Consider the following 26,052-nt stretch of genomic DNA (forward strand, 5'->3'; position numbering starts at 1 on the left):
GATATTTAAGCCCAGTGACCAGAATGCTAAACCCTGGAAACCCTTTGCTTCTGGATCCTATTTTTTATGATGCTTCTTCACTTTGTAAAAAACATGTTCATTTTTCTCTACCTTGGTTTAGCTATTGGTAAACTTATATGACATAGCTAAGAATCAATGGTCATTTCTCAAATTTTTGATTACTTATCATATTTTTCTAAAGAGGTTTGGGATTCTTGAAAATATAATGTTAAAAATTGGGTTTTTAAGGAGTAGGATACCTACTCAAAGCATCTGCCAATGGGTTGTTTACTAGTTGCAAAGGAAAAAAAAAAGCAAGAACTATATGGTGGAAAATCAGACAATATCTTGATTGGATCATCAAGATGAACATCTGTGATGGGAGAAGAAACTTGGTAAATTTAAGGTATTTGGAAATACTCCAGCAGAGAAGGAAAAATCTGTCCCTGTAGTTCAGATTCCAAGTCTGACTGGGCCCCTGGGATCAGGGACACAGCCCGCTTCATTCCCATGGCATCAAGCTGACTCTCAGAGAGACCTGCTTCCTGATCTTGCATCTGATTTGCTGTGGTAGTCCCAGGACCATAAACCTGGCAGTAAAATCACTCCAGTAAGTCCTCTCTAGGAATGTGTGAATGGAAACGGTTTACTTGTCAAAGGGTTTCTACTTGACCCCACATTATTGCCCCCAACTCCAACGAACACCTCAAGCAACATTGTGCACTCTGGACATGGAAAAGCGGTGTTGATGAGAGGTGAAGTAATGAGGCAGGTTAAAAGGCTGCTGCTGAGTTCTGTAACATTCCAAAATCAAAATAAAATGCTTTTGGTATAGCTTTGAGTTTGTGTTCTGTTTCTAGCATCTGGTATTACTCCTCCTAAAAACAGATACTAGGACATTGATAATATTTTCACATTTAAGACTCTTGATTTTCTGCAGTTACTACTTATTTATTTCAACTGGTTCTGAAATATGGATTATGAACAGCTTTATGCTATTAAATATTTATACTATAAAGTTTTGAGGAACTCTCAAAAGCTTGTGTACAGCTCATTATTGGTAAAGAAAAGCCAAAGGTATGAAAAATGTTCTCTATGCTCAATGAATATTAATTTCCTTACAGCTCCAGAAAGCCTGAGTTCTATCATCGACAAAAGTAAGTATGTTATGAAATAATGGCTAATTATGATTCTCTGTGCCACAGATGGTTTCTCACTGCCACTTGAGCCTACATCAAGTCTGTCCCCCGTGGCAACAAGAAAAAAAAAAGGAGGGGGGAGGGTGCAGTGCAGGAATCCTAGGATTAATCATGGAAAATAAATTACTATCTCTGTGGCAACAACAACACAGAGGTATTGTTTATGTAATGGGCAAAAAGGAGGGGAAGAAACAGTAAAAAAAAAACATAAAATGGAACTTCAGAGAAATTGAAGTCGTACAAACGGAAATGCAAAAGCATAGAAAGAAATACAAGGGAAGAAAGTGAGAGGGCTCTTCCAAGGATCAGCATTTTCCTTCATCTCAAGAATGAGTCCTTCAGAAATGTAAAGTCAAAAAAAAAAAAAAAAAAAGGGATCCCTGGGTGGCGCAGCGGTTTGGCGCCTGCCTTTGGCCCAGGGCGCGATCCTGGAGACCCGGGATCGAATCCCACGTCGGGCTCCCGGTGCATGGAGCCTGCTCCTCCCTCTGCCCGTGTCTCTGCCTCTCTCTCTCTCTCTCTCTCTCTCTCTCTCTGTGTGACTATCATAAATTTAAAAAAAAAAAAAAGAAATGTAAAGTCGATTTGTTTCAAAGAGCAGAAAAACAAGATTAGCGTTGGAAATTTCAGCTAAAGGCCAAAAATGCGTCTGAGTTAATGGTTTCTGACTTCATGGTGGGGGCAGGAGCAGTTCTTGGTGCCATTCGGCAATTAGTTGTCTTGGCCCTAGAGCAGTGCTGTTCCACCCAGGATACCTGGTAGCATCAGCTGGGGAGTTTTAGAAAATATGTCCTGCACCGACATCACCTTTAACTATTCTGATGTAATTAGTTTGAGTGTAGAATGGAATTTTTTTAAAGGTCCCCCGGTGATTCTAGTAGGTAGCTAAGCTGAGAACCACGGTCTGACTAGGATTCAGCAAAGTTTTTTTGGTAAAGGGGAAGATAGTAAATAATTTAGCCTCTGTGGGTCCTACAGGCTCTGCTACAACTCTGCTGTGATAGCACAAAAGCAGTCAGAGACAAGGAGTCAGTGAGCGGATGTGACTGTGTTCCAATAAAACTTTATTTACGAAAAACAGGTCCTGGGCTGGACTGGGTTCAGGAGCCTCAGTCTCGGAAGCCCTGGTCAGTAGACTGCATGTCCCTTTCCCAAAACGGGTGTTCCCAATCTTCACTCCCCACCCCCGGGGGGGGGCTGATTTTCATTCTACTTCATTGAGGGAGAATGCAGGTCATTCGGCTACAAATTCCTCAACTTTCTCATCCATCAGCTGCAGGCTTAGGACACTGATGCTTGTGTCTGTCCTCATCTCTTTGGCTGCTACTGTCAGGGTGGCCTCCTTCTTACCAAAGTGAACTTAATCCTTTCACTTAAAACACTCAATTCCATCAGTCTCCTCCACTCCTTTGGGACCCCACTCCATAAATGATTCCATTTCCCATGTCTTTACTTCCTGCCTCTATATTGGCTCTTTCCCTTCGCATGACCGGTATATTCAAGTGTCTTAACCAAAGAACCTTCCATCCTGTGTCCTCCTCTAAATACTCATGTCTTCCTGTTGGAGATGCTATACCTACTGCCTCTACTTCTCCCTTCCCATTCACTCCTCAAGTTATCCAGTACAGTCCATGGTTTCTGTCCCCGTGACTCCACTGGAAATGTTCTTGTCAAGATCACTGAAGACTTTCCTATGACCTCTTCCTAGTTTCTGTTTTCCTTATTTTCTCGGAAGCATCTGACACTGCTGACTCTTCTGAAAACTCTCCTCTCTTAGCTTTTGTAACACCATGATATCTGCCACAATTAGGTCTTTTTCTGCTGCTGGCCACCTACATGATGGTATTCCCTAATATTACTTGACAAACTCTCTTTTTCTTCTTGTGCTACATATTCTCCCAACTATTCTCATGGCATCAACCACCACCTACATGCAATAACTCCCACATTTTATCTCTAGCTCACATCTTTCTCAAACTCCACGTTCATATTTTCAAGTATCGATAGCAAGCTATGCTTGGGTATCTTCTTTCCCAGGTCTGCTTTTTCCTTTATTCTCTATGTTGGCTAATAGCTTCACCATCAAACTGCCAAAGGTAGGATTCTCCTTCTCCCCCACACCTCACGGTCCCTCATGACCCGTCATTGTGCAAATTTTAAGAAGTGTCTCTACCGGAAACTACTTTACTCCCATCTGGGCAGTGAATGGCAAGCGTACATGTTCGACCATACATGATGGTCCTGCTTTCCCTCCAAATCCAGTCAGCCACCAAATCCTGGTGATTCCACCTCTAAAACAGCTCATGAATACATGTCCTTTTAGCCAGTGTCACTGCAAATGCTCTAAGGCACACCTTAGTCATGCCTCACTGAGATCATTTTCTAATAGATTTTTTTTTTTTTACTTGCCCACATCACCCTATTTTTGCTTCATCCTTAGGTCGTTGTCCAAAACCATTTTCTCTTTGCTAAGTGGCACTTCACAAAACTGCATACAATTGTCAGCAGTAGAAGCGCCACGGTTTCATATAAGTGAAGAATGATCCTCTCTCTTTTGATGAGGGTTATTTCCTTTAGCTTTTTGGTCGCAACACCACAAGATGCCAAAGTCACTAAGATAGACTCTATCCTAACAGACTCTGGGCACCATACTTTAAATGATGACGAAATGGGTGATCAACACAGGGAAGGGATTCCAAGCCATGATCCAAGAGAAGTAATAAGGAGAACTGGAAAATATATCCTGGAGGAGATTCAGATTCTTTCCTGGAGCAGACTAACTGGATGTTTTCCCTATATGAACTCCAGGGTTATCAATCAGACAGCTTTCCTCCCTCAATGAAAACAAAGGTTCTTTCCTTTGCTTACTCAAGGTTCCTTTTCCTTAAAGGGAAATACATACAAAGTGTCCCACATTTCGCTATCAGTTTGCCCAAGCGTGGAAAGGAAGCCCATCAATCTATAATGCTGATTCCTCCTGGGAAGTCTTCCTTAGAAATGAGCTCATGTTGGCATTTACCTGTTTGCTAAAATAATGGTCAGTCTGAATGGTAGGCTATAAATTTTTTATCTCAGTTCCCTAAATGTAATACTGAGTGCTCTAATTTTCTTCAGTGGGGGCACCTGACATATTACCTAACTTACATAACTTTTTCCTCACTCTAACTTGTTATTTCCAAAATTACAGTTATTGTTGCAAGATTTAAAAAAAATCAACCTTCTGGATCTTTGACCAGTAATGCTAATAATTAGTTTCTATGCCATCTGGTATTTACCTTCTCAAAAGTATGCTTTGTATATTCCATTTCCTTCCCATGCCTGCACTGTAGTTTCAGAAAACAAGCATTTACTTTTTATTAAGAACCTACCTTTGTATCTGGTCCTGTTGAGGTAGGCTGTGGATCTAAGTGATGTTAGTTAAAATCCTGCATTATTAAATTCTCTTACCTTAACACACAAACCTGAAAAACAAATCTCCTTTCCTATCCTTTATAATAAGAGCAATGTATTGATAAATGGCAGAGCCCATGAATATAGCAATAAATCCAAATTTTTCATTTGTTGAACATGATAAAGCCCCTGCATTTATTCGACAAGACCTTTGAAATGGCCTGATAGGAAGCTGATAGTGACCAGGGTGAGAGGATCATGCTGGTGATTACTCTTTTCTGGTAAATATGAAACAGACTACCCAGTTTGGCAAATGAGTCGGCCCTCTGTGGTCTTACTCTTCTCCCAACTCTCTCTCAGCCTGGACTCTGAAAACCAGGGCTATGTCATGGTTTCCACCACACCTGCCAACAGTCTTTCTACACACCTGGCTTTGCAATAACCTCAGGGAACAGACTCGAGAGCACAAGGATTTACAGGTTAAGCATTCTGGCAGTTGGAGGAACAGATTTCTCCAACCACTGGAACAGCCTCCATGACAAGCTTCCAGCGGGAAGCTTGACAAGCAATTCTCTCCATTTTACACATCCTAGCCTTTTCTTGAAAGATAAGAAATTCCAAACGAAGATTACAGACTATCCACAGATTAAGGTGTCTCCTGTGATAGGGAACTACATTTAGTGGGAAGAGTGAAATCTTCACCCTGATAACTGTACCGCTTCTGCCTGTATTTAAATGTTAAACATTTTTAAAAAGTGGAATTCGGCCTCAGGTTCCTAACTGAATTGTTGTCTACACTGTCCACAAATTTCTTGGGAAAAGCAGGAATTTGTACACATGGAGAGGCTGAAATGTGCCTGATGGAAAAAGGAGTAGAGATAGCCAGTGTGACTGAATTGAACTGAAGATAAGAAATAGAGACACTTCCAGAATTGTCTTTTATGTCTTACAGTTAATTTGAGGAAGAGGTCTCCTTGATTTCTTGAGGAGGAAACATGGATAAACACATGTTGAGCTGCGCTATAGAAATGGCTTTGCTTCCCACAGCTGCAAAGCAAGACAGCAAGGCAGAGCATTATATTATACGCTACATAAAATGATAACCCAAGTATCATCGTATGCAAAAAAGTTTAGTGGCTCTTTGATTTTATACCAAAAACGTTAGCTTCAAATGATTAACCAGCAATAGATATAATTTTCACTGGAAGTTAATTTGTCCTTTCAGATGGGATATTTCCATCAAGAACATTCTTCCTCATCACAGAAATCTGCAATGATAACACATATGCAGCATATTTTATTTCACATCTGATGAAAACCAGAGTAGTCAAAGCACAAGCCAGTGAAAGGCTTACCGAGGTGTACAGGTATCCCTCGCTGTTCATTGCCAAATACAGCTTGGTCTGAACTCCTTGGATGGCCACCACTCGAAGACCCACAGGGATGAGGTTAAATAGGGCTAAAATCAAAAGAGAATGTGAAAATAATGTTATCATTCTGAGTTCCATAGCTTTTGTTTCCAGCAGGTCTGGCCCTCCAAAAGTAACGTGTGCTTGGTAAAAATATGTCTACATATTCACACATAGACAGATAGATAGGCCCTCTTCTACCCCTTAGTATGCTTGTGTGTCTGCTTGCAGTCACAAAACTGGCGCTCTGCTATGGCTGCATATTGTCAAACATCCTGGGGAAATGAAAGACAATCCCATGGTTTGTATAGTGTTGGAAGTAGGGAATCCCGATGCTTTTGGAGAGCTACAGTTTCAGGAATTGGTCGATATATTAAATAACTTTATCCTCAACGAACTATTTTAAACTGCTCTCCCCGCCTAGATGACTGCTAAAATTCACAGAAATGGTTATGATCTACCAGTTGGGGAGATATTCCTAGAATCTTAGAAAAGATACTAGTCTAACTCCCTCATCTAAATTATCTGTATTATTTCCAATGCAACAACCCAAAAATAAATCCAGGCCTTGAAAAAAAAAGTCATTTTGTAGTCTTATGTTCCTGGAGTAGTATTTCAGTATTTCTTAAAGAACCAACATTTTCCAAGATAGGGTTTGGGATGGCGGTGGGGGGCCGTGCCTAGCTTTTAGTGTCTAGTAACAAAGGTGATAGGAGTACAAATAATGAACTAAGAGGTCTGTTTGTTTATTTAGCAAAATAGTTGTAAGTAGGCAGCCAGCTGGTACCAAAGAGGCCTTCATTTCTCCATTTGAAGGTTTGATTGCGTGAAACTTACACCCAGCCTCTCCTCACAATCACACACCACTCACTGGAGAAAACCAGTGGGCGTCCTCCCCCTACCAGCTGTCTACTCCCTCCTACACTGTGAATAAAAATAAAACAGTACATTTTTAAAACGTAGTGCTTGCCACACACATCTTTTGAAGCTAGCCTGTGCACCTTTCAAGAGTCATAGACCAATGTTGATGATTTTTGCCTTGGTGTGTAAGTTTACTGAAGATGATATATTGGTCTGCTATCATTTCTGTGAACAAGAATGTAAGAGAGTCACCATATGGGTAAGAATAGCTTTTCTGAGATCTCTCACCTTGATACACACACACACACACACACACACACACACACACTGCTGCAGTAGGTGGGGTAATGTGGATTAGAAATATTAATGAAGAACTAAATATTCCTTGGGGAGCCTACAATGTATATTTCCCTTAAAATCAGGGTGTTACCAGAGAGCAGCTAGGACATATTGTACAGTTCAAAATACAAGTGTTCCTACCACATGCCACTGATGGCACCTCATTCAATGCTCATCATATTAAAAGCTGTGCCCTTCTGTTATGTGAGGTAAAGGAAAGTAATTGCACAGATTGCAAGCCAGAATCTCATGCTATATTTGACAATGCAATGCATAGGAAAGGAGTCTGTATTTTTGCGTATGTCATGTATGTATCTCTTTCTGTTGATGATGCCTTGCTCACAGAGGTGCTCAACACACATTTGTGTATTGATAGCAATCTGTGCAGTGAAAGCATGATAATATCATATTTTTGGAATGTGATAGATCATAATCCCATTATATAAAAGTTCTCGTTTAAAAAAAATCTGGGATCTAGAAAACAAAAACTTCCATATGGGTTTTTGCGTAAAAGCCATACCACTGCATACCACCAGACAACTAGAATACCAGTCTGTGTCTGAATCCTAGTTCAGTCATAGTAATAGAGGACAGGGAATGATAAATGAAATTCAGAATGTTTCTAGAACCTCATTCTTCACAACATTCAGAACCTCCTTAATTCTCTCAATGCAGCTTGTAACAAGCAAAAAAGAAAAAAAGACAAAAGTAAGAGAGAGAAAAAGATTTGATTTTCACCACATGCCTCAATCACTCTCTGGTGTGGGTTTTAATAAGCAATAAAATGCTTGAATTCCAAATATCAGATAGCATGAGGTGGAAGAAAAGCAAAAACTATCAGTAATCCACGTCTGAGATTCTCTGTTCCTGAATAATGGCACAAACTAGCTGGTAGAACATGAATTTTTCATTATGTACCATAAATTTCTGTGACAAAAATCAGCACCCTAAAACAAAAAAAAAAATTGAAGAAAGCAGAAAAAGTAAACAGTGGCTGGTCATCCTAGTCCAATCTTTTCTTTTCTTTAGACATTCCAGATAGATCATAAACTGGGTTGGCTGAAAGTCTGAAGGGGCACCCTTTCCAGATAAGAATGCAAAGAAATGTTATCAGCGGTAAGCTTGGGCAGAATCAATATTTTCCTGTGTGTCTGTGCTTCTCTAAATCTGGAGTACTCCCTCAAGGACAGAAGATACTATTTCAATTAGGATGCAAATATTCTAAATATGAGAAGAAAATAATTGACTTCATTCATGTATCTAAAACACATCCATTCAACACCTAAAATCTCTTCCATTTCCATCAAAGTTTTGAAGAATCTTTTAATAAATAAAAAGGCTTTTGTTTCTTGTTTGTTCTGTGTGTCTACATAAAACCAATTAAACTCCTTCTACCCTGAAGGGATCATCTTCTCAGAGATGTGCACAAGTTGGCACTTACTGTTTACTGGATAGGATTACTGAGGTCATCCTTCTTCATTCGTTGGGCTAAGGTCAATTTCTCAAAGGGAGCAATTACTAGAAGTGTATCTTAATGTAGATTGGGAAGACTTGACAAAATGAACGGGTAACATGGCTGGAGATTTGAAGGGAAAGTTGCCTATTCTTTGAAAATAGCCTTCATCCCACCCAAGGCAGATTAGAATAAAATTGCTGCCACGAAGTATCTATCATCTTATCCTTTTCAGGGGGAAAATACATAATTTACAACGGATGATTTGCTCACGATGAGATTTTATTGAACTGACATCAACCATTGTAATAATATATCAAAGGTCAGCTTAAACGCATAATAATATACAACATATGTTTTTTTAGGAAGAGATAATATCTGGACAAATGTGAACGAATTTGTTTTGTCATGATTTTGCTTACCATGTCAGAATTCAAGTATCATCAACTCAATTTGAACAAAATGAGAAAAAAAAAAGGATGAAAGGTCCTAAAAATAAATAAATATAAGAAAAATATAAACGTGGTATCCAGAATACATATTAAGGAAACACTATATAAATGAAAGAGTTACAGTTGAAGAAAAAAAACAACTTGTATTCTTGTTCTACTCATTTAAAAAAATGAATGAATGCCAAGAAAATTGCTTGGCTTTAGGGGGGAAAAAGGAATGAATTCACATGGCTAGACTTCCATTGTAATGATGATCATTTTAATCATTAAACATCCTTCATGATGATTTATGCCCTACAATATCCTCAACTGGGGAGATTAGCTGGTCCCCTCGGCCTCTGGCCACACTTGGCATCTGGGGTAGGGTCAAGCCGCACAGACTTGCTATGTCTTTCGAGATCCTCTTCATCTGAATGCTTCACGTTGTGGTAATACTTACCACTGGTTGACTTACCTCTTATTATTTCATTCTGCCTCAAAACAGACTCTGCTTATCAGGCTAAGCTCTTTCAAGGTCTTATAATATCATTAGTACACAGAAATGCCATTCGTATCAGTCACAGGTATAAGACAAAGGCAGAAGCTATGAGTATATAGGAACTGAAGAATGAAACCTACTACGTGATTTAAAGCTCCACTGTAGGAAACAGAATCTTGATATACATACATATATGTGTTTGCCTGTGTGCATGCATTCAAGTGTGCAAGTGTATACATGTCTTAAAATGACTACATACCATGTGATCTTGATACATTTGGTATGCTGCTGTTTACAAAATACAAGTGCACTGTCTGATTTTAAAAAGTTTTTCCTTTTCGGAGACAGAACGTAAAGACTGCTAACTCTGGGAAACGAACTAGGGGTGGTGGAAGGGGAGAAGGGCGGGGGGTGGGAGTGAATGGGTGACGGGCACTGGGTGTTATTCTGTATGTTAGTAAATTGAACACCAATAAAAAAAAAAAATGAAAAAAAAAAAAAAAAAAAAAAAAAAGTTTTTCCTTTTCAAGAAAACACATGTGAACACTGGACCCCCCAAATAATTTTTTCTCTGATTTTAATGGAGAGAAGACGTTAGAAACAGATGGAGGAAAACTTGATGGTGCTCATTAGCAGCTAATCATAAACTTGCTTTCAATAATGCCCACTAGATCCGTTTTGCCCAGGCACTTCGAATAAATAGACTGGCTCACACCCACTGCCCTTTCCTTCCCCGAACACTGATTTGTATATATGATTTATGGGAATGTTTTATTACTGATCATTATGTATTAATTGTCTATTATATGATTACAGTAAAATCCTCTAGTTACATCTGACTAATTTTTTCAAATAGAAGAGTATGCACAAAAGAACATCTAGGATACTCACTGTAGAACTTTCATATCACAACAGTACCACAGCATTTCGCAAAAGCAGTGAAGACCTCATCTGGTATGGATGTTTTTCATCCTAGGTACCACCAGGGCTTTCTTCAAGGGTAATTAAAGGTGACTTCCTCTTGACGTCCTAGCTTGGACATCAGCCCAGGAGGCATTTTTAAAAGGTGAGAAACTCCTTTGACACTTAGCATGGGGACCCCTGTCTATGGCTTTGCTGTCTACAGCCCAACATCTCTAAAAATGCTTCAGAGGACTTGTTAGCCTTCTGACCGGCTTTCCTTAGCTGTTTTCTTAGCCCATAAAGGGGATGTTTCTGGGAAATTATTGAAGTCTGATGGAATTGCAATATAAATTAGGGAAAATAGAGAGTGAATTGTGAGAACTAGGTGCTTCAGCCTAATGGAACAGTTAATGGGTCTGCAGAAATCTATGAATTGCAGGAAAACAGTAGTCATGAGGGAAGAGAAGCTTCACTATTTGCAAGTTTGTTTTTATTACTTCAAACAAATAAAAGCATATGTGATAAAAAGGTTATATAACATCTCATCATCACATTACTTCAATAATTAGAAATAAAATTGCCTTGATTTTTGATGTGTTTCCTTTTTTTAGGTTCACCATTATGGTCCCAACTTGGTCTTTACTTAATCCAAGGTAATCAATCAATCAATCAATCAATCACTAAAAGAAATCCCTTCACCCACCTGTGGAGGTATCTCAGTCGTTAAATTCCCAATTAGTCTCAGAGTTATCAGTGTGTGTGTGTGGGGGTGAGGGTTGCAGGAGTGAAAGCTTGTAATGATGAGTTCTCATGACACGAAACCACTCCTCTCTCTTGGGATGAGACCGGTTCTTAAGAGTAGAGATAGCATGCTATTTCAGGATCAGTGTGGGGGTGAGTAAATTTTCTGTGGGAAAAAAGTAATAAAATCCAAAGGACAGCCATAATATCCAGATTACCATGGAGATGACATTTGGATTGTTCTTCCGATGGTGTCAACATTATCTGCTCTAGTTCACTACTTTACATATTTTCACGTTCAACTTCCTTTAGGTTCACCAGCATCAACAGGATTACAAGTGTTGACTGTATTTTTTTGCATTCAGGTCCGAATTTCACAAGCGTTGTTAGCTTAAAAGAAAAACGAAGAAAACACAATGCCAAGACACGCTGGGGCTATGCTATTTATTCTGCAGTCACTTACTGTAAGTGCTGTCCTCGTCTTTTGTGCCATCAATGGTTCCATCTGCTTGCAGCTGCAAGTGGTAGCCTTGTCGGCTGTAGAGTTTGGTGACTATACCCTTAAGTTGTGGCTCTGCAAAGACAACGAGGATTGGGATCAATTGGTAAGTTGTGCATGTGTAGCTGAAAAGACGCAGAATTCAAAATTCTAGTTTCAAATTTTCGTGTAAAAGGTCACGCCCCAACTTTAAAGAGTCCTCTGAAAGAAAACAAGCCAACAAACTCCAAATTTCAGAGTGAATCTCCAGACCGGGAAAAAAAAAATAGGTTTTGACCTCGTCACTCTGGGACAAGCCCTAAAGCTTCTTCTGACAGTGGTAGCTAGTTTCTGATACCGAGTGCCTCGGCTTACAGAGTGGTACTCTATCTCATTGAGCATTCGGAAGGGGTTGGCAAATGTTATGTTCTGCCTTTTAACCATGTGCCACTTTGCGCGTGGAAGGAGAAGGAGAAATAATCAAGATAATTTAGAGTGGTTTGCCAACCAGAGACCAAAAACACACTAACAAAGACTTCTCTCGGAATTATTGCTCTTTGAATAAATATTCCCCTCCCATCATAATGTTGAAAATGCATAAATAATCTGGAACCCCATCAAAGGACTCACATTTAGAAAACTGAGCTGTGCTACAGAAAAAGAGGGGAGAAGGGGAAAAAAAAACAACCATTACCATACTCTATCGTGTTAAATAACCTTAGGGAAAATGGGTGCAAGAAGAGCAGTGTTTTTGTTGGTGGGGAGGAAAGCAAATTAGTTCACGTTTATTTTCAAATTTTGTATCAGAAATCTGAAGATCTAAACTACGGGTCCTCAATTACAAGGATTCTCAATTATGAATCCCCATAGATTTAATAAAATACCAAATTTACCAATAACAGCCGCGCTACCAAAATTTGCTTTTACTGAATACAGACAGCTGCACCGAAATAATGTGTATGTGATTATTCAGGCCACATAATCATGCTTTGCAACCGCTGAAGCCTTTTTTTAAAACAAGCCCAATTCACAGCGAACGCCTTAAAAACTTCGAGCAAACAGAAAATGGATGTCTGCGTTTCCATTCCATAGCGTGTGAACCACACAGGGCACAAATTGATGAATAAGTCTGAAATTCTGTATTATTTATCTAGTTAGAAGTAAGAAAACAGCGTCAAGGATTCATTTGATGAAGGATAGCCACAGAAGCTGCAGGTTCGCCTGAAGCTTTACCTTGACGCAACCTGACACCTAGAGCTGAGTGAATTTCCCTGGCACTGGAACAGCGCGCTACTCTTCTCACCGAATAGGTTCCAAAGGACCTACAATCTGGCGATGAGTTTTAATTCTTTCCTCTATCCAGCATTTTTGTAGCATTTAGTAACCAGTTTTACTAGCCTAACCAGATCACCAAGCTCTTTGCCCCAAGGTTTTAGGAATCCACTCCCCCCCGCCTCCCTCACTCCAGCAAATATTTCCAGGGTGCACCACAAGTCAAGTCTGTCCCGATAAGCTTAAAAGTGATCAAAGAAACACAAGGCCAAGAGAGCCAAAGCCCGCGTCCCTCGGGGGGTGGAAGCTGGCTCGGGGGAAGGGTCAGAGTTGCAGGGGTAAAGGCAAAGGAGGGTTTCTCCGGGTTCACCAGGGCGGGCGGCGGTGTCTGCCCGGCTCCGCGCCGGCAGTTTCCACGCCACGCGCACAGCTCCGCACGGCAGCCACGTCTGGGTCACGCGTGCCAGAGACCCCCGGGGCTTGCACAAATGCGGCGCGTCCGAAGCGGAGGGCGCCCCCCCAGCCCCCGGGCCGGCGCGGCTCCGGGCTCTGCGCCCGTCCCATGGCAGTTGCAATGCAGCAAACCAGTTACCGCTAGGAACGTGGCGAGAAAGCAATCGCTTCCCACGCACGCACACCGGCGAGGTGGCCGCATCCGCACCAGATGGGCCCCCGACAAACTCACCTACGCGTACATACCCGCCCTCCACCCCCCTCCACTCTCGTAAAGTATGGAAAATTTAAAAAGCCCCAAAGCCGTCCAAGCGCCCCTTCCAACCTGGTCTCCTTCTGCGCCTCTTCTTGGAGCCGAAGAGTTTGACCCGGGAAAAGACGTTTAACTTGTTTTTGTCGCAGCTGGTCTTGCCTTTGCTAGGGCTGCTGACACACTTGCAGGCGTTGGATTTCTCGCGCTCGCGGGCTTGTCTCTTCTGACGGATCAGCGAGCTGGCGATAGCCGCCGCCATGGCCACGACGCCCACCACCACCACTTCTTTGGCGGCCCCTCTCTGGCTTCGCCTTCGCCTCCCGCTCCTCCGCGGCGCGTCCGCTCGGTCTCGCGCCGCGGCCGCCCTCGCCTCCCTTGCCGGGGCTCGCCCGGGCTTCTCCGCGCTCGGCCGTCAGCCGAGAAGGGGGCTCAGCATGCCGTCCCCGCTCCTCGGGCGGTGGTCCGGCCCCCGCGCGGGCTGCGGGCTGCCTGGGTCCGAGCCGACGCCACAGCCCGGGCCGGGATCGCTGCGAGACTGGCGGCGGAGGCAGCGCGGCGCGGCTGCGTGCGCTCGGCCCCTGCGCCCCGAGGACACTGTGCGAGTCCAAGTGGCTCGGGTCGGAGTTTCGCGGCACCCCCCGCCCTGTGCCGCGCGGAGGGGGCCGGAGCGGGGAGGCGGGCGGAGGGAGCGGCGCGGGCGGGAGAGAGGCCGCGAGCGCGGGCGGCGGGAGGGGGGAAGGAGGCAGCGCGCGGGGGAGCGCGCCCTCGCCCTGGCCCCTCCGAGCCTCCGACTAGTCCTTGCAACTTCGGGGCCTGGCGATCGGGAAAAGTTGGCCCGCGCCGGCTGGCCGGCGGGGATCAAACAGGTAACGGCCTCGCATCGTGGCGGCGGCGGCGGCGGCGGCGGCGGCGGTGGCGGCTGCTGCTGCTGCTCTGGGCGCGGCACCGGCTCTGCATAGGAATCCAGTCGCTGCAGGCACCCTCCGGAAGAGCGCCGCGGCCTCCCCGAGGCCCCCTCCCCCGGCGGCCCCTCCCTCCCGGAGCCCAGCCCGCTGGCTCCCGGCCGCCCCGCCCCCCGCCCCCCCCCCCCCCCGGGCCCCGGCGGGCGGCGCAGGCTAACACCTGTAGGGGCTCGGCCACTGCCCCACCGCTCGAGGCTTCCCGCCCTCCTCTGGCCAAACGGAGCTTCGGGAGGAAGCGGTGATGCAGGGGCCCCGGGAGGAGGTAGTTGGGCCGGAGGAGCGGGGGCGGGGGGCCGCCCGCAGGTGGCGGGGGGGTGGCGGTGTGGGCTCTTTCGTTACCGTGGGACTCTTAGCGGGCCACACCGCCCCGGGCTAGCGCCCCTGGGAAGTTCGCCGGGCCCCTGCCGGGGTGTACGACTCACAACTGCCCCCTCCCCCAGACACGCACACCCGCTGAGCCATTTCGCCTGGCGACACTTGTAGCCCTTCGGGAGGGAGGCCAGGGCTCGCAGACGGTTCGGCCCTCCCGGCGGCGGCGGCGGCGGCGGCGGCGGCGGCGGGCACTGCAGAGCTGCGCTCGCACACCACGCTGCCACCCAGTGGTTTCTGCTGACTTTTCATTACAGGCCAATCTGTGCCGTCCGAACCCCGCTTCTCCTCTTGCCCCAAACCATTCGTTTGGGTTTGGTATCCAAGCCGGAGAGCTCGGGTCGTGTGCACAAAGCAGTATTGGGGAAACGCAGCGCCGAGACTCGTTATTGTAGCCCTGGCCCATCTCCAATCTCCTCTAACGTCTTTTTTTTTTCCCCCCTCCTCCAGTCCTAGCAGCATCTCTCCCTCCAATTCAGGAATCGAGTGTGGCTTTTGCTCGCCTCACTCTATTCACAAGTTCTGTCCTTTCCCTGTTCTATATTTTAATCTGGAGAAGAAAAAGGAGTTTCGAGGTCAAGGATGCAACAAAGAGAATGCCCCATCCCCGTTCCCATCTTCAAAACATACACTAGCGTTTTACTTGATTTCTAATGCCAAAAAGGAAGCTGCCAACAGTAGGGCTGCTGTCTCGGAGCTGCCACTATGCTCCTTACTGGACCCCCCCCCCCCCATTTCCAGATCTTTTCAGAATTGATGCAGATGCAAAACCAAATGCCCAGAGCCCAGTCTCTTCTTGCCCGAGCTCCCAACTAGGAGAAACTCCTTTGGGCTTCTTGGCGCATCAGAGCTGTAGCACCTGACCCTTCTGGAGATTTCACTGCTCCACAGGGGAAGCTGCTGCCACCTCCCCTTCCACTTGTCCCCAGTCTGGAAATGTCTGTGGCCCTATCAGAAGCACTGATAGGAGCCTGCAAAGGCAGGCTGGGGTGAAGGTTGCAGGGACTGAGGCGGAGGGTTACAGGACAATCATGCCTGAACGGCTGAAACTCCCCCCAGGTTTGCGGGCTCTGTGTTTTTGGCTCTCTCGAAAGCACAGGGAGGATGGGCTTGGAAGAGAGTTTTAGCACCTCAAGTCAACTCCAGTACCCACTACTCCAGACATTAATTCAGGAGGGAAAAACCCTGGTGGGCCCCCACTGGACTTGGAACACCTTGAAAATCGGGACTGGGTCTTGGTCCCCACTATATTCCCATCTCCTGGCGCAGTTCCTGTCACATATAGTTGATGCTCAATAAACAGTTTGTTGAAAATAATTGACGAGTGACTGATTTACGTTGCTTCTTAAGGGAAGGAGGATGTTTCCTGGCTCCGGATGTAGGGGACTCAAATCCCAATTACCATAAAGAGAAATAATCTCACCAAAAGAGGCCTCAGAAGATCTGACCAGGGGCAAAATATTCAGGGTGTGGAATGGACCTTAAAGGGTTCCTACTCCCTTTCAGCATGCTTTTAACTTCTACTGAGCACCTGTGGCCTGTCTGCCTACAGACCACACAAGAATTCTCCTGTCTCCTTCCTTAATAGAATTCCCAGAGACCTGTGACTAGAGGGGGGAATCATCCATGGGGAAAGGGAAGGAAAGCCATTTGACTTTGGGTCCAAATCATACCATGCAATCAGCTTAGCCATTAATCACACAGATATATCTCATCCCTTCCTAATGCCCATGTATATTTCGCAGGTGCTTCTCAACTCAAAGAGTGAGTGTAAGTCTCAAATTCTCAAAGAACTGTGCCCAAACCTAATCCACCTTAGGAAGGCATAATGAAAGAACTGCAGCCAACCCTGGAAAAGCATTTTTTGCCTTGCCTTTCTGCCTCACTGCCACTCCACCAGGAGGATGGCATCTGAGTGGGAGGGTGAGGAATCTTCCTTTGACACCTATTTCCACAGTGACTTTTTCTCCTGTCTTGCTTTGTTCCTCCCCGTTTACACTGCACCCTGCTTAAGCCCAGGGCTCCCAGTTGCTCTGTGCTGGGTGGGTCCACTCACCTTTGCTCCTCCCGGACCCCCTCTTCCCAGTGCACTGTCCACCGAGCTCCCTCCCTGATCACGTTCGGTGGGAAAGCACCCTTAGCTCCTTTCTCCTGCTCAAGTCACACAGAGTTCTAGCCTGGGTGACAGGGGGCATATATTTTCATCCTGTCTCTGCCACTAATGGGCTGTGTGACCTTGGGCATGCCATTTCTCCTGTTGGGGCTACCGTATTCCCATCCTTAAAGTCATCCTTTAGACAACCTTAATGGCTTTCAAATTGTATTCTGCAGAGCCCTAAGAGTAGGTGGAGGTGATTTAAGTTCCTTCACCCACATTCCAACCACAGCATCTCTGCTTTCATCTATTTTATACACTGGGACTATGATTTCTTTCTGTTTTAAGATTTATTTATTTGAGAGAGGAGAGAGAGAGCACACATGCTCACGCACAAGTGCAAGCTGTAGGAGGGGCAGAGGCAGAGAATCTTAAGCAGACTCCTTGCTAAGTGCCGGAGCGGCTCCATTCCAGGACCCTGAGATCATGACCTGAGCTGAAACCAAGAGTCGCACGCCCAGCCCGCTGAGCCAGCCAGGCACCCCTGTATAACTTCCTACGAAGAAAAAAATTAGAAAGATTCCACTGCTCAAAACAAGGCATTTGAAAATCTCTGGATGAGATGTTCTTTAAAGTCTTTCTGATTCTGGAGCCTATGATTTGTTGGTACATTCCCCTGTTCCTGCTCTGTCTTTTCCTTACCCTCCTCATGGGCCCCCTCTTCGCTTTCCCTTCTTGCCCCACTGGAACATAAACTCTAAATTGGATTCCAAAGAAAAATACCACAAGTCTCTTTGGCTCCATTCCTCCTGGGTTCACTTGAGAACCAGGTTTTAGCATTCTTTTCAGGGAGAGTTATGTGAGTTATCAGAGCATAGAATGCTGATCGTTCTCTGCCAATCTCTTTTGGCAGGCCTCAGATGAGTTGTAAAGAAGCTGAGGGGATCTGCTCTCAAGAGGCATCTCCAGGAGAGAGACAGAAACCCAAACAGATGTGACTGTGATGAGTAAAAATGAGGGAATTCAGACAGTCTAATCAGGAGCAGTCTCAGTACTATCTGAGCAGAAAGGAGTTGGCCGTCTTTCTGAAACTCTGAAAATGAGAGATTTCAAACACCCATCCTTCGTGAAGATACACATAATTGGTGCCACTTGCCAGTTTGCTCTCCATCCTCACAAACGGTCCCTCAGAACCTCTCAGTGACCAGTTATCAGGTCAAGACTGGTGATGAGCTCAGAGGGAGGACAGGGGGACAGGTTCAAGTGTACCAAGGTCAACCAACACTGGGGTCTCACCATTAACCAGGTAGGGCAGCAGAGGAGGTGTTTAAGAGACCAGGTGGCAAGTACCACCCTTCGTGTCCATCTAATTATGTTCAAAATCCCAGAGGAACGACTGGATAGAACTACAAATGAAGAGATTAGAGAAAAGCCATTTGCCAAAGGCTTTTGCCACTTAACTCCAAGCAGGGAGAAAAATGCAATTTAAAGAAATCTTGTCAACGTCCCACTGGAATTCCAGGGACAGAAAGAGTGACTACTGTATTCTGGAATACAACTTGACACATTTATTAGCTGGCAAAGAGTCTCTCCTAGTCAGATCATTTGGGGGAACTGTGCTTCAGAAACAAAGGTCTCCAGAACCAATTTTATAGAAATGGATTGGCTTTCTTGATTTACATTCAGAAAGAAAAGCCAGAGAATCCTACACTTGCAATTGCACTAGGATGGTGGCTTGGTCTTTACCGTGTCCTTTCTCTGGGATCATTCTCCAAATAAATAAGTTCTAGAGTTTCCTAAAGCAAATGAACAAGCAAATAAATTCAATGGGGAACACACTGATGAATTCTGATCCTTAAGAAAAATCCTATAGCCCATATAAAAATTTTATTGTTCAATCATAATTTATGAACATTAAAACCAGAGAGCACCCTGATGGTATTAATCATATCTCTGAATTCAGTTCTTTGCCATTTAATTAGCCATAGAAGCTGCAACATCAAGGGTTCAAGGCCTCTGATTACCTGCTTGGTCATTTAATCAAGAAAACCTGGAGAGAAATAGCCAATTGCTGGGGTGGACGTTTCTCCCTTGATCATAAAAAGAGAACACCAGGAAATGAGCTTAAGCTTCCATATGTGAGGATTTAAGTTTTGCACAAGGAAAACATGTTTTTCAGTAAATGCTGTTAAAAATCATAATTGACGGACGCCTGAGTGGCTCAGTCCGTTGAGCATGTAGAGTCTGGCTCTTGGTTTCCACTCAGGTTGTGATCTCAGGGTCTTGGGATGGAGCCCAGAGTCTGCTTCTCCCTCTCCCCCTGCCTGGTCCCTCCACTCACCAGTTCGAATGCTCTCTCTCTCTCTCTCTTTAATAAATAGATAAAATCTTTAAGAAAACGTAATTGAATGCTGATTCTCCTATGGAAGCTTTTTTTTCCTTAATATTTTATTTACTTATACATGATAGACACAGACAGAGAGGCAGAGACACAAGCAGAGAGAGAAGCAGACTCCATGCAGGGAGCCTGACGTGGGACTCGATCCCAGGACCACAGGATCAGTCCCTGGGCCAAAGGCAGGCACTAAACCGCTGAGCCACCCAGACATCCCTCCTATGGAAGTTTTATGAATACAACAGAAACATTGTCTATCTCAGCGGGTATGTGGGTTGATTCTCGTCAAGGCTCTCATTCAACCATCAGACCACACTATGATTAATATACCCATGAGCTGCACCCAAGAAATGATCACTGGAAAAGGGGCAGCAGCACTGTTATTGAGAAAGTTCAAGGCCCTCTCTGAAGGGGGCATGAGACAGTGCCTTTGCCTTTGGAAGATCATACTGGGTGAACTCGAAACATGTGGGTCAAGGCAGCACAATCATTTTGTAAAATTTCTGTTGTTCAAGGGGGTAGGAAATACTTTGCAGATAACGGTAAATTTATTCTTAACCAAATGAGTTGCCTCAGTGGTGACAGAGCATCCAGAGGCAAAAAAAGCACCAACTTCTCCGAGTTCTATTTAGTTTTCTTCAGTAATATTCAAAGATTTTTGAAGGAATGGTTGCTATTTTATGAACTGACTGGTGGCTAACAAACATAAATGAAGTGTTTCCATGATGAAATGTTTATGGCAGACTAAAAATGTGCAAGACTCAGAGGCAAAATATCTGTAACACTGGGTTCATTTCTTGCCCAGTGAACTAAATAATCTAAATGAAAAGCTAGGGGAAAAATGATGTGAGGATTTGAGGCAAAAGCAGGCAATCAGTAATTTTTCTGGATCTAAGCTGTTTCAGGAAATAGGATTTCTGGAGGAAGGTGACCTACACTCAAAATTTGAAGAAGGGAATGCAGTGTTTGCAAATGATCTAATGTTCAGTATTACTTACCCTATGGGGGCGGTATTGGCAACCAGCATAAGCAACTCTGGATGGATTTCCTATTTGTCAGTGGCACTGTTTCCACCAATTTCCTACCAAGATTTGCCATTTTTTAAAGGAGCAGAGAGGTAATGGAAACTGCTTCAGTGCTCTTTCAGGATTAACAGTCCTAACATATTTCCTTTCAGACACCAACCAGGATTTGGGCAGGGGAACCTGCTGAACTTGGGAGAAATAGTATCCTCTAGATTCGAAAGAGGGGACGAAGGACTGGTCCATGATTCATCTGAGGACTCTGCAGATGTAGGAAGTTTCAAACTCCTCACTCTGCTTTAATTTTTTCCCCCAGGAAGCTGGGGTTTCAAATGGTGAGGGTAGTCAATTAATGCTGTGGTTATAATTGGACAAGCAACTTAAGTGCTGTTACACTATTTTCTTTAATCCTTCCAACAACCCGTAAGGTAAGGTATTGCCATTTTACAGATGAAGAAAGTGAAGTCTAGTGAGACAAAGGGATACATCTATGATCTCCTGGCATGTCCACAGGTGGCAGTGCCAAGATTTCAACCAAGGGTCCTCAGCCACTACATATGTGTATAAGTCCTACCCATTACTTACGACTTTTTCCTCCTTGGCACTGGTCTAGAATTTGGGTTCCTGAACAGTGGTGTCTGGATATAGCTCTCTCTTGGCTTGCGTAACAGAAGAAGATGGAACATAGCATGACTTAACTTGGTTATGTTTTCTCGTTCTTTTAAAACAAAAGTGAATTTTGAAACAAACAATAGATATCATCTATACACAGTTATTAGCCTGGTTCATACCCTGTGAACAATAACTTCTTAGAGTGAGTGATATGTTAAGAAAACATCACTACCTTTCTCACTAAAACTAAATGATTACAAATCACTGCTTAATATCCTTCTGGGTTTCTCACCCTTAGGAGTTCTTTAACACCAGGGCCTGGTGGGCCGCCCGGGGTGGGGGGTGTTGTTTCTCAGCGGTTTAGTGCCACCTTCAGCCCAGGGCGTGATCCTGGAGACCTGGGATCAAGTCCCACATCAGGCTTCCTGCATGGAGCCTGCTTCTCCCTCTGCCCGCCCCCCCTCTCATAAATAAAGAAAATCTTAAAACAAAAAAACACCAGGACCTGTTCTGAGTCAGGTAATCTGGGGTTTTGGAGTGCTATGAGACCCAAAAGACACTTCCTGGACTTTATCTTCATCACTACTTAGCAGAGGCAGGAAGTTGAAGTGCTCCAATTCTCTTGGTTCTTTTCATACCCGGAAAACTGGCTTTCCACACCATAAGCTTCTTCGTGCCATCTGCTTTCAGCTATGGGAAGCCTGAGTTCAGCCAAAAGAGAGAAAAATATTGCACACAGTGTATTCACTTGCATGGTCTGAAGCCCAGGACTATGCTTTCGAGCTCAGGGGTGTCTCCAGTATCCATTCTGATTTGCTCTAGCTTGTCCCTTCTGACAAACAGCGAAACATATAATCAACAGATTGAAATTGTTTAGTGACTTGTCCTGCAACCACTGAAGACCTCGAGCAATTTTTAGAACCTGATTTCGTAACAGGGACCTTGATGCTCAATTAGCAATCTCATTTTAGAAGAGATGTGAGGCAAGAGAAGTAAATGAGTTTGCCCTAGGCTAAGCTATTCATTCATTCATTCCAAATTTACTGAGTTCTCTTTGCCATGTACTAGTTGCACCCTAAAGGATGCAAAGGAACGATTAGCTATAATGTATTTACTGAGCACTACCTATATCCCCAGCACTAAGTACTTTATCCTGGTTTACTCACTTAATCCTTACAACAACCTTAGGAACTCATACCCATTCTACAGATGAAGAAGCTAAGGCAAAGGGAGGCTAATGAGTTCATTCACGTAGGAAGTGGTAGAGCTAAGTACACTCAAATCCACGCATTCTGACTTCATATCCCATGTTCTTGAAACTGCTCGACTGCCCTTCCATGACTGCCCCTAGCTACAAGTGGAGGAGAAAGAGAAGTAAATAAAATAACTAAAATACAAATGTGATTGAGCACTGTAAGAGCGGTGCCAAATGTCCGAAGTTTGTGGGGCACTCAAAAAAAAAAAAAAAGGCACAGCTAAATCTGTGGGTAGGAGGGCAGGAATTGGGATCAGCTTCAGAAAAATCGCCACCACCACCACAAAACCATCTCACTGAAGATGAATTTTGGAGGATGAGGAGGAGCTAGAAAGTTGGGGAACAAAATTAGGTAAAGCCAGATTTCAAACTTGGCTTAAACTGACTCTTGATGCTAAACTCTTAGGAGGCCGTATGACTTCCCCTCAGCTGAGAACTTACAAAACCTTGGATTCTTTTTTTAAAAAATTATTTATTTATCCATGAGAGACATACAGAGAGAGGCAGAGACATAGGCAGAGGGAGAAGCAGGCTCCCTACAGGGAGCCTGATGTGGGACTTGATCCCAGGACCCTGGGATCACACCCTGAGCTCAAGGCAGACGCTCAATCACTGAGCCACCCAGGTGTCCCACAAAACCTTGGATTTTTATGGCCCTACACTTTAAATCACTTGGCAACAAGTGGATCTCCTATTGCAACCATTCTCCGGGAACCTACTTTTCTGTGAAATATTGATTACTGGTGTGGTCATGAAGCATTGTGGGGATTGGGAGAAATAAAATATACTATGTGGCTATTCCAATGGACATTCATGAGTTGTTTATTCCATGCTTGTAAACCAATCGTCTGCCCTTTCTCACTGATTGTGTTCCGTACATATTGTCACTGGTGATGTTCAAGTGTACAGTAGTTTATTGATTTACAACTGCCATCAGTAGAGGGTTTAGTAGAAGTAACCCCTTTGGAAAGATGCCAATCAAAAGGAAAATTCAATTGGCATGTATGCCACAGTGAGTCAGGCAGTCTCTGCCTGCAATAACTGGGGTGAGCTTGGAGACCAGAGATTTGCATGTGGGCAGTTATTAAATAATTTTATGATGATTATGATAAATGAAGCTAACAAATGAATTAAAGATGATAAGAAAATGACTGTCCAAGCCAGATAGATAATCCTAGTAATTCCTATTAGAGAGAGACAACTAGGATTTGGTTGGTATTTGAATATATTCAGAACCTATTTGAAAAGTCTTCCTACTTATTACATTCCTCTTTCTGCCACTAAAATACCATGCCTACTTGCTGTGTCCGAATCTTAGTATCCTTCAGTCTGAAAAAATAAATATTTAACAGAATTGTTAAGGGAAACAACAGTGCCTTATTTCACTCTAAGAAGAACGAAACCAAAACAAATAATCCAATTAAAAGATGGGCAGAGGACCTGAATAGACATTTTTCCAAGCAAGAGGCACAGATGGCCAACACACACATGAAAAGATGCTCAGCATCACTCATCATCAGGGATATGCAAATCTAAACCACAATGAGATACCACCTCACACCTGTCAGAATGGCTATTATCAAAAGGATAAGAAATCACAAGTGTTGGCAAGGATGTGGAGAAAAGGGAACCCTTGGGCAGCCCGGGTGGCTCAGTGGTTTAGCACCACCTTCAGCCCAGGGCGTGATCCTGGAGACCCTGGATTGAGTCCCACGTCAGGCTCCCTGCATGGAGCCTGCTTCTCCCTCTGCCTGTATCTCTCTCTCTCTCTCTCTCTCTCTCTCTCTCTCTCTGTGTGTGTGTGTCTCATGAATAAATAAATAAAATATTTTTAAAAAAGGGAACCCTCATGCACTATTAGTGGGAATGTAAGTTGGTGCAGCCGCTGGAGAAAACAGTATGGATGCTCCTAAAAAAAATAAAATAGAAATACCATACAGTAAAGTAATTTCACTTCTGGGTATTTACCAAAGAAAACAAAAACACTAATTTGAAAAGATGTTTGTACCACTATGCTCATTGCAGCATCATATACAATAGCCAAGATATGGAAGCAACACAAGTGTCCATCAACAGATGAATAGGTAAAAAAGATGTCGTATATACACAGGATGGATTGTTACTCAGCCATAAAAAAGAATGAAATAGCGCCATTTGAGAACGTGGATGGACCTAGAGGGTATTATACTAAGTGAAATAAGTTAGAGAAGATAAATATCATATATAAATAAACAAAATACCAAAACAAACAAACAAAAACAGACTCATAAATACAGGGAACACATTGGTAGTTGTCAGAGGGGAGGGGGCTTAGGGGATGGGTGTAAGATGGAGGGGATCAAGAGGTACAAACCTCCAGTTATAAAATAAATAGGTCACAGGGATGAAAAGTATAGCATAGGGAATATAGTCAATAATATTATAATAACTTATATGGGGACTGGTGGTAACTATATTAATTTTGGTGAACATTTTATAATGTATATAATTGTCAAATCAGTTTATTGAATATCTGAAACTAATATATGTATGTCACCTCCTTAAAAAAAAAAAAGAACCAAACAACACATTGTGTGTTTGTGTGTGTGTGTGTGTGTGTGTGTGTGTGTGTGTGTGTGTTTACTCCAGGCAGGCCTCAGGCAATGTTGAAAAGCCAGCACCTCAGCCCAGATGCCCACTGTCCTTATAAGGCCCCACAGGAACCTGCTTTCGCAGATAAGGCTCTAGGATCCAGGTTGTCCTAATTCTTCTTCATTCAAATGGTCCTTTCCTATATCTCATCCCTGCGACACTGCTTTCCAAGACGACAGCTAGTTGATCAGAAACTCTCATCAGAGCTGGGTTAAGTACTAATATATCCTCATAACCCACTCTCTTTCCCCCAATTGGCTCATTCTAACGGGAATTTTATGGAGGCAATATTATACTACAAAAGAGTGCCTCTAGTGGTAACATTTTACTTTTTTTTTTTAATTTATTTTTTATTGGTGTTCAATTTACTAACATACAGAATAACACCCAGTGCCCGTCACCCATTCACTCCCACCCCCCGCCCTCCTCCCCTTCTACCACCCCTAGTTCGTTTCCCAGAGTTAGCAGTCTTTACGTTCTGTCTCCCTTTCTGATATTTCCCACACATTTCTTCTCCCTTCCCTTATATTCCCTTTCACTATTATTTATATTCCCCAAATGAATGAGAACATATAATGTTTGTCCTTCTCCGACTGACTTACTTCACTCAGCATAATACCCTCCAGTTCCATCCACGTTGAAGCAAATGGTGGGTATTTGTCATTTCTAATAGCTGAGTAATATTCCATTGTATACATAAACCACATCTTCTTTATCCATTCATCTTTCGTTGGACACCGAGGCTCCTTCCACAGTTTGGCTATCGTGGCCATTGCTGCTATAAACATCGGGGTGCAGGTGTCCCGGCGTTTCATTGCATTTGTATCTTTGGGGTAAATCCCCAACAGTGCAATTGCTGGGTCGTAGGGCAGGTCTATTTTTAACTGTTTGAGGAACCTCCACACAGTTTTCCAGAGTGGCTGCACCAGTTCACATTCTAGTGGTAACATTTTAAATGACAGAACAGGCTGCTGGAGTAGCTTAGAGGCAGGAAGAGCTTTGGAGAGAACACTTCAATTGAAAAGTTCCC

General features: G+C 43.8%; 1 protein-coding gene across 5 annotated transcripts in view; it reads right to left on the bottom strand.

The window, feature by feature from the left end:
* Positions 1-26,052, bottom strand: part of FGF13 (fibroblast growth factor 13) — a 497,912-nt gene that overhangs the window by 57,481 nt on the left and 414,379 nt on the right. For 4 of the 5 annotated variants that reach the window (XM_025460883.3, XM_025460886.2, XM_025460884.3 and 1 more), the window contains 2 exons: positions 11,689-11,799; positions 5,945-6,048 (listed from right to left, as the gene is read on the bottom strand). In XM_025460883.3, the coding sequence (XP_025316668.1) occupies positions 5,945-6,048; positions 11,689-11,799 (215 nt within the window). Of the gene's footprint in view, positions 1-5,944; positions 6,049-11,688; positions 11,800-13,753; positions 14,652-26,052 lie in introns of those variants that run through there. The other variant, XM_025460885.3, reaches the window with a different exon arrangement.

The sequence above is a fragment of the Canis lupus genome, chromosome X (assembly GCF_003254725.2).
Source record: "Canis lupus dingo isolate Sandy chromosome X, ASM325472v2, whole genome shotgun sequence".
In the NCBI taxonomy this organism is placed as follows: Eukaryota; Metazoa; Chordata; class Mammalia; order Carnivora; family Canidae; genus Canis; species Canis lupus.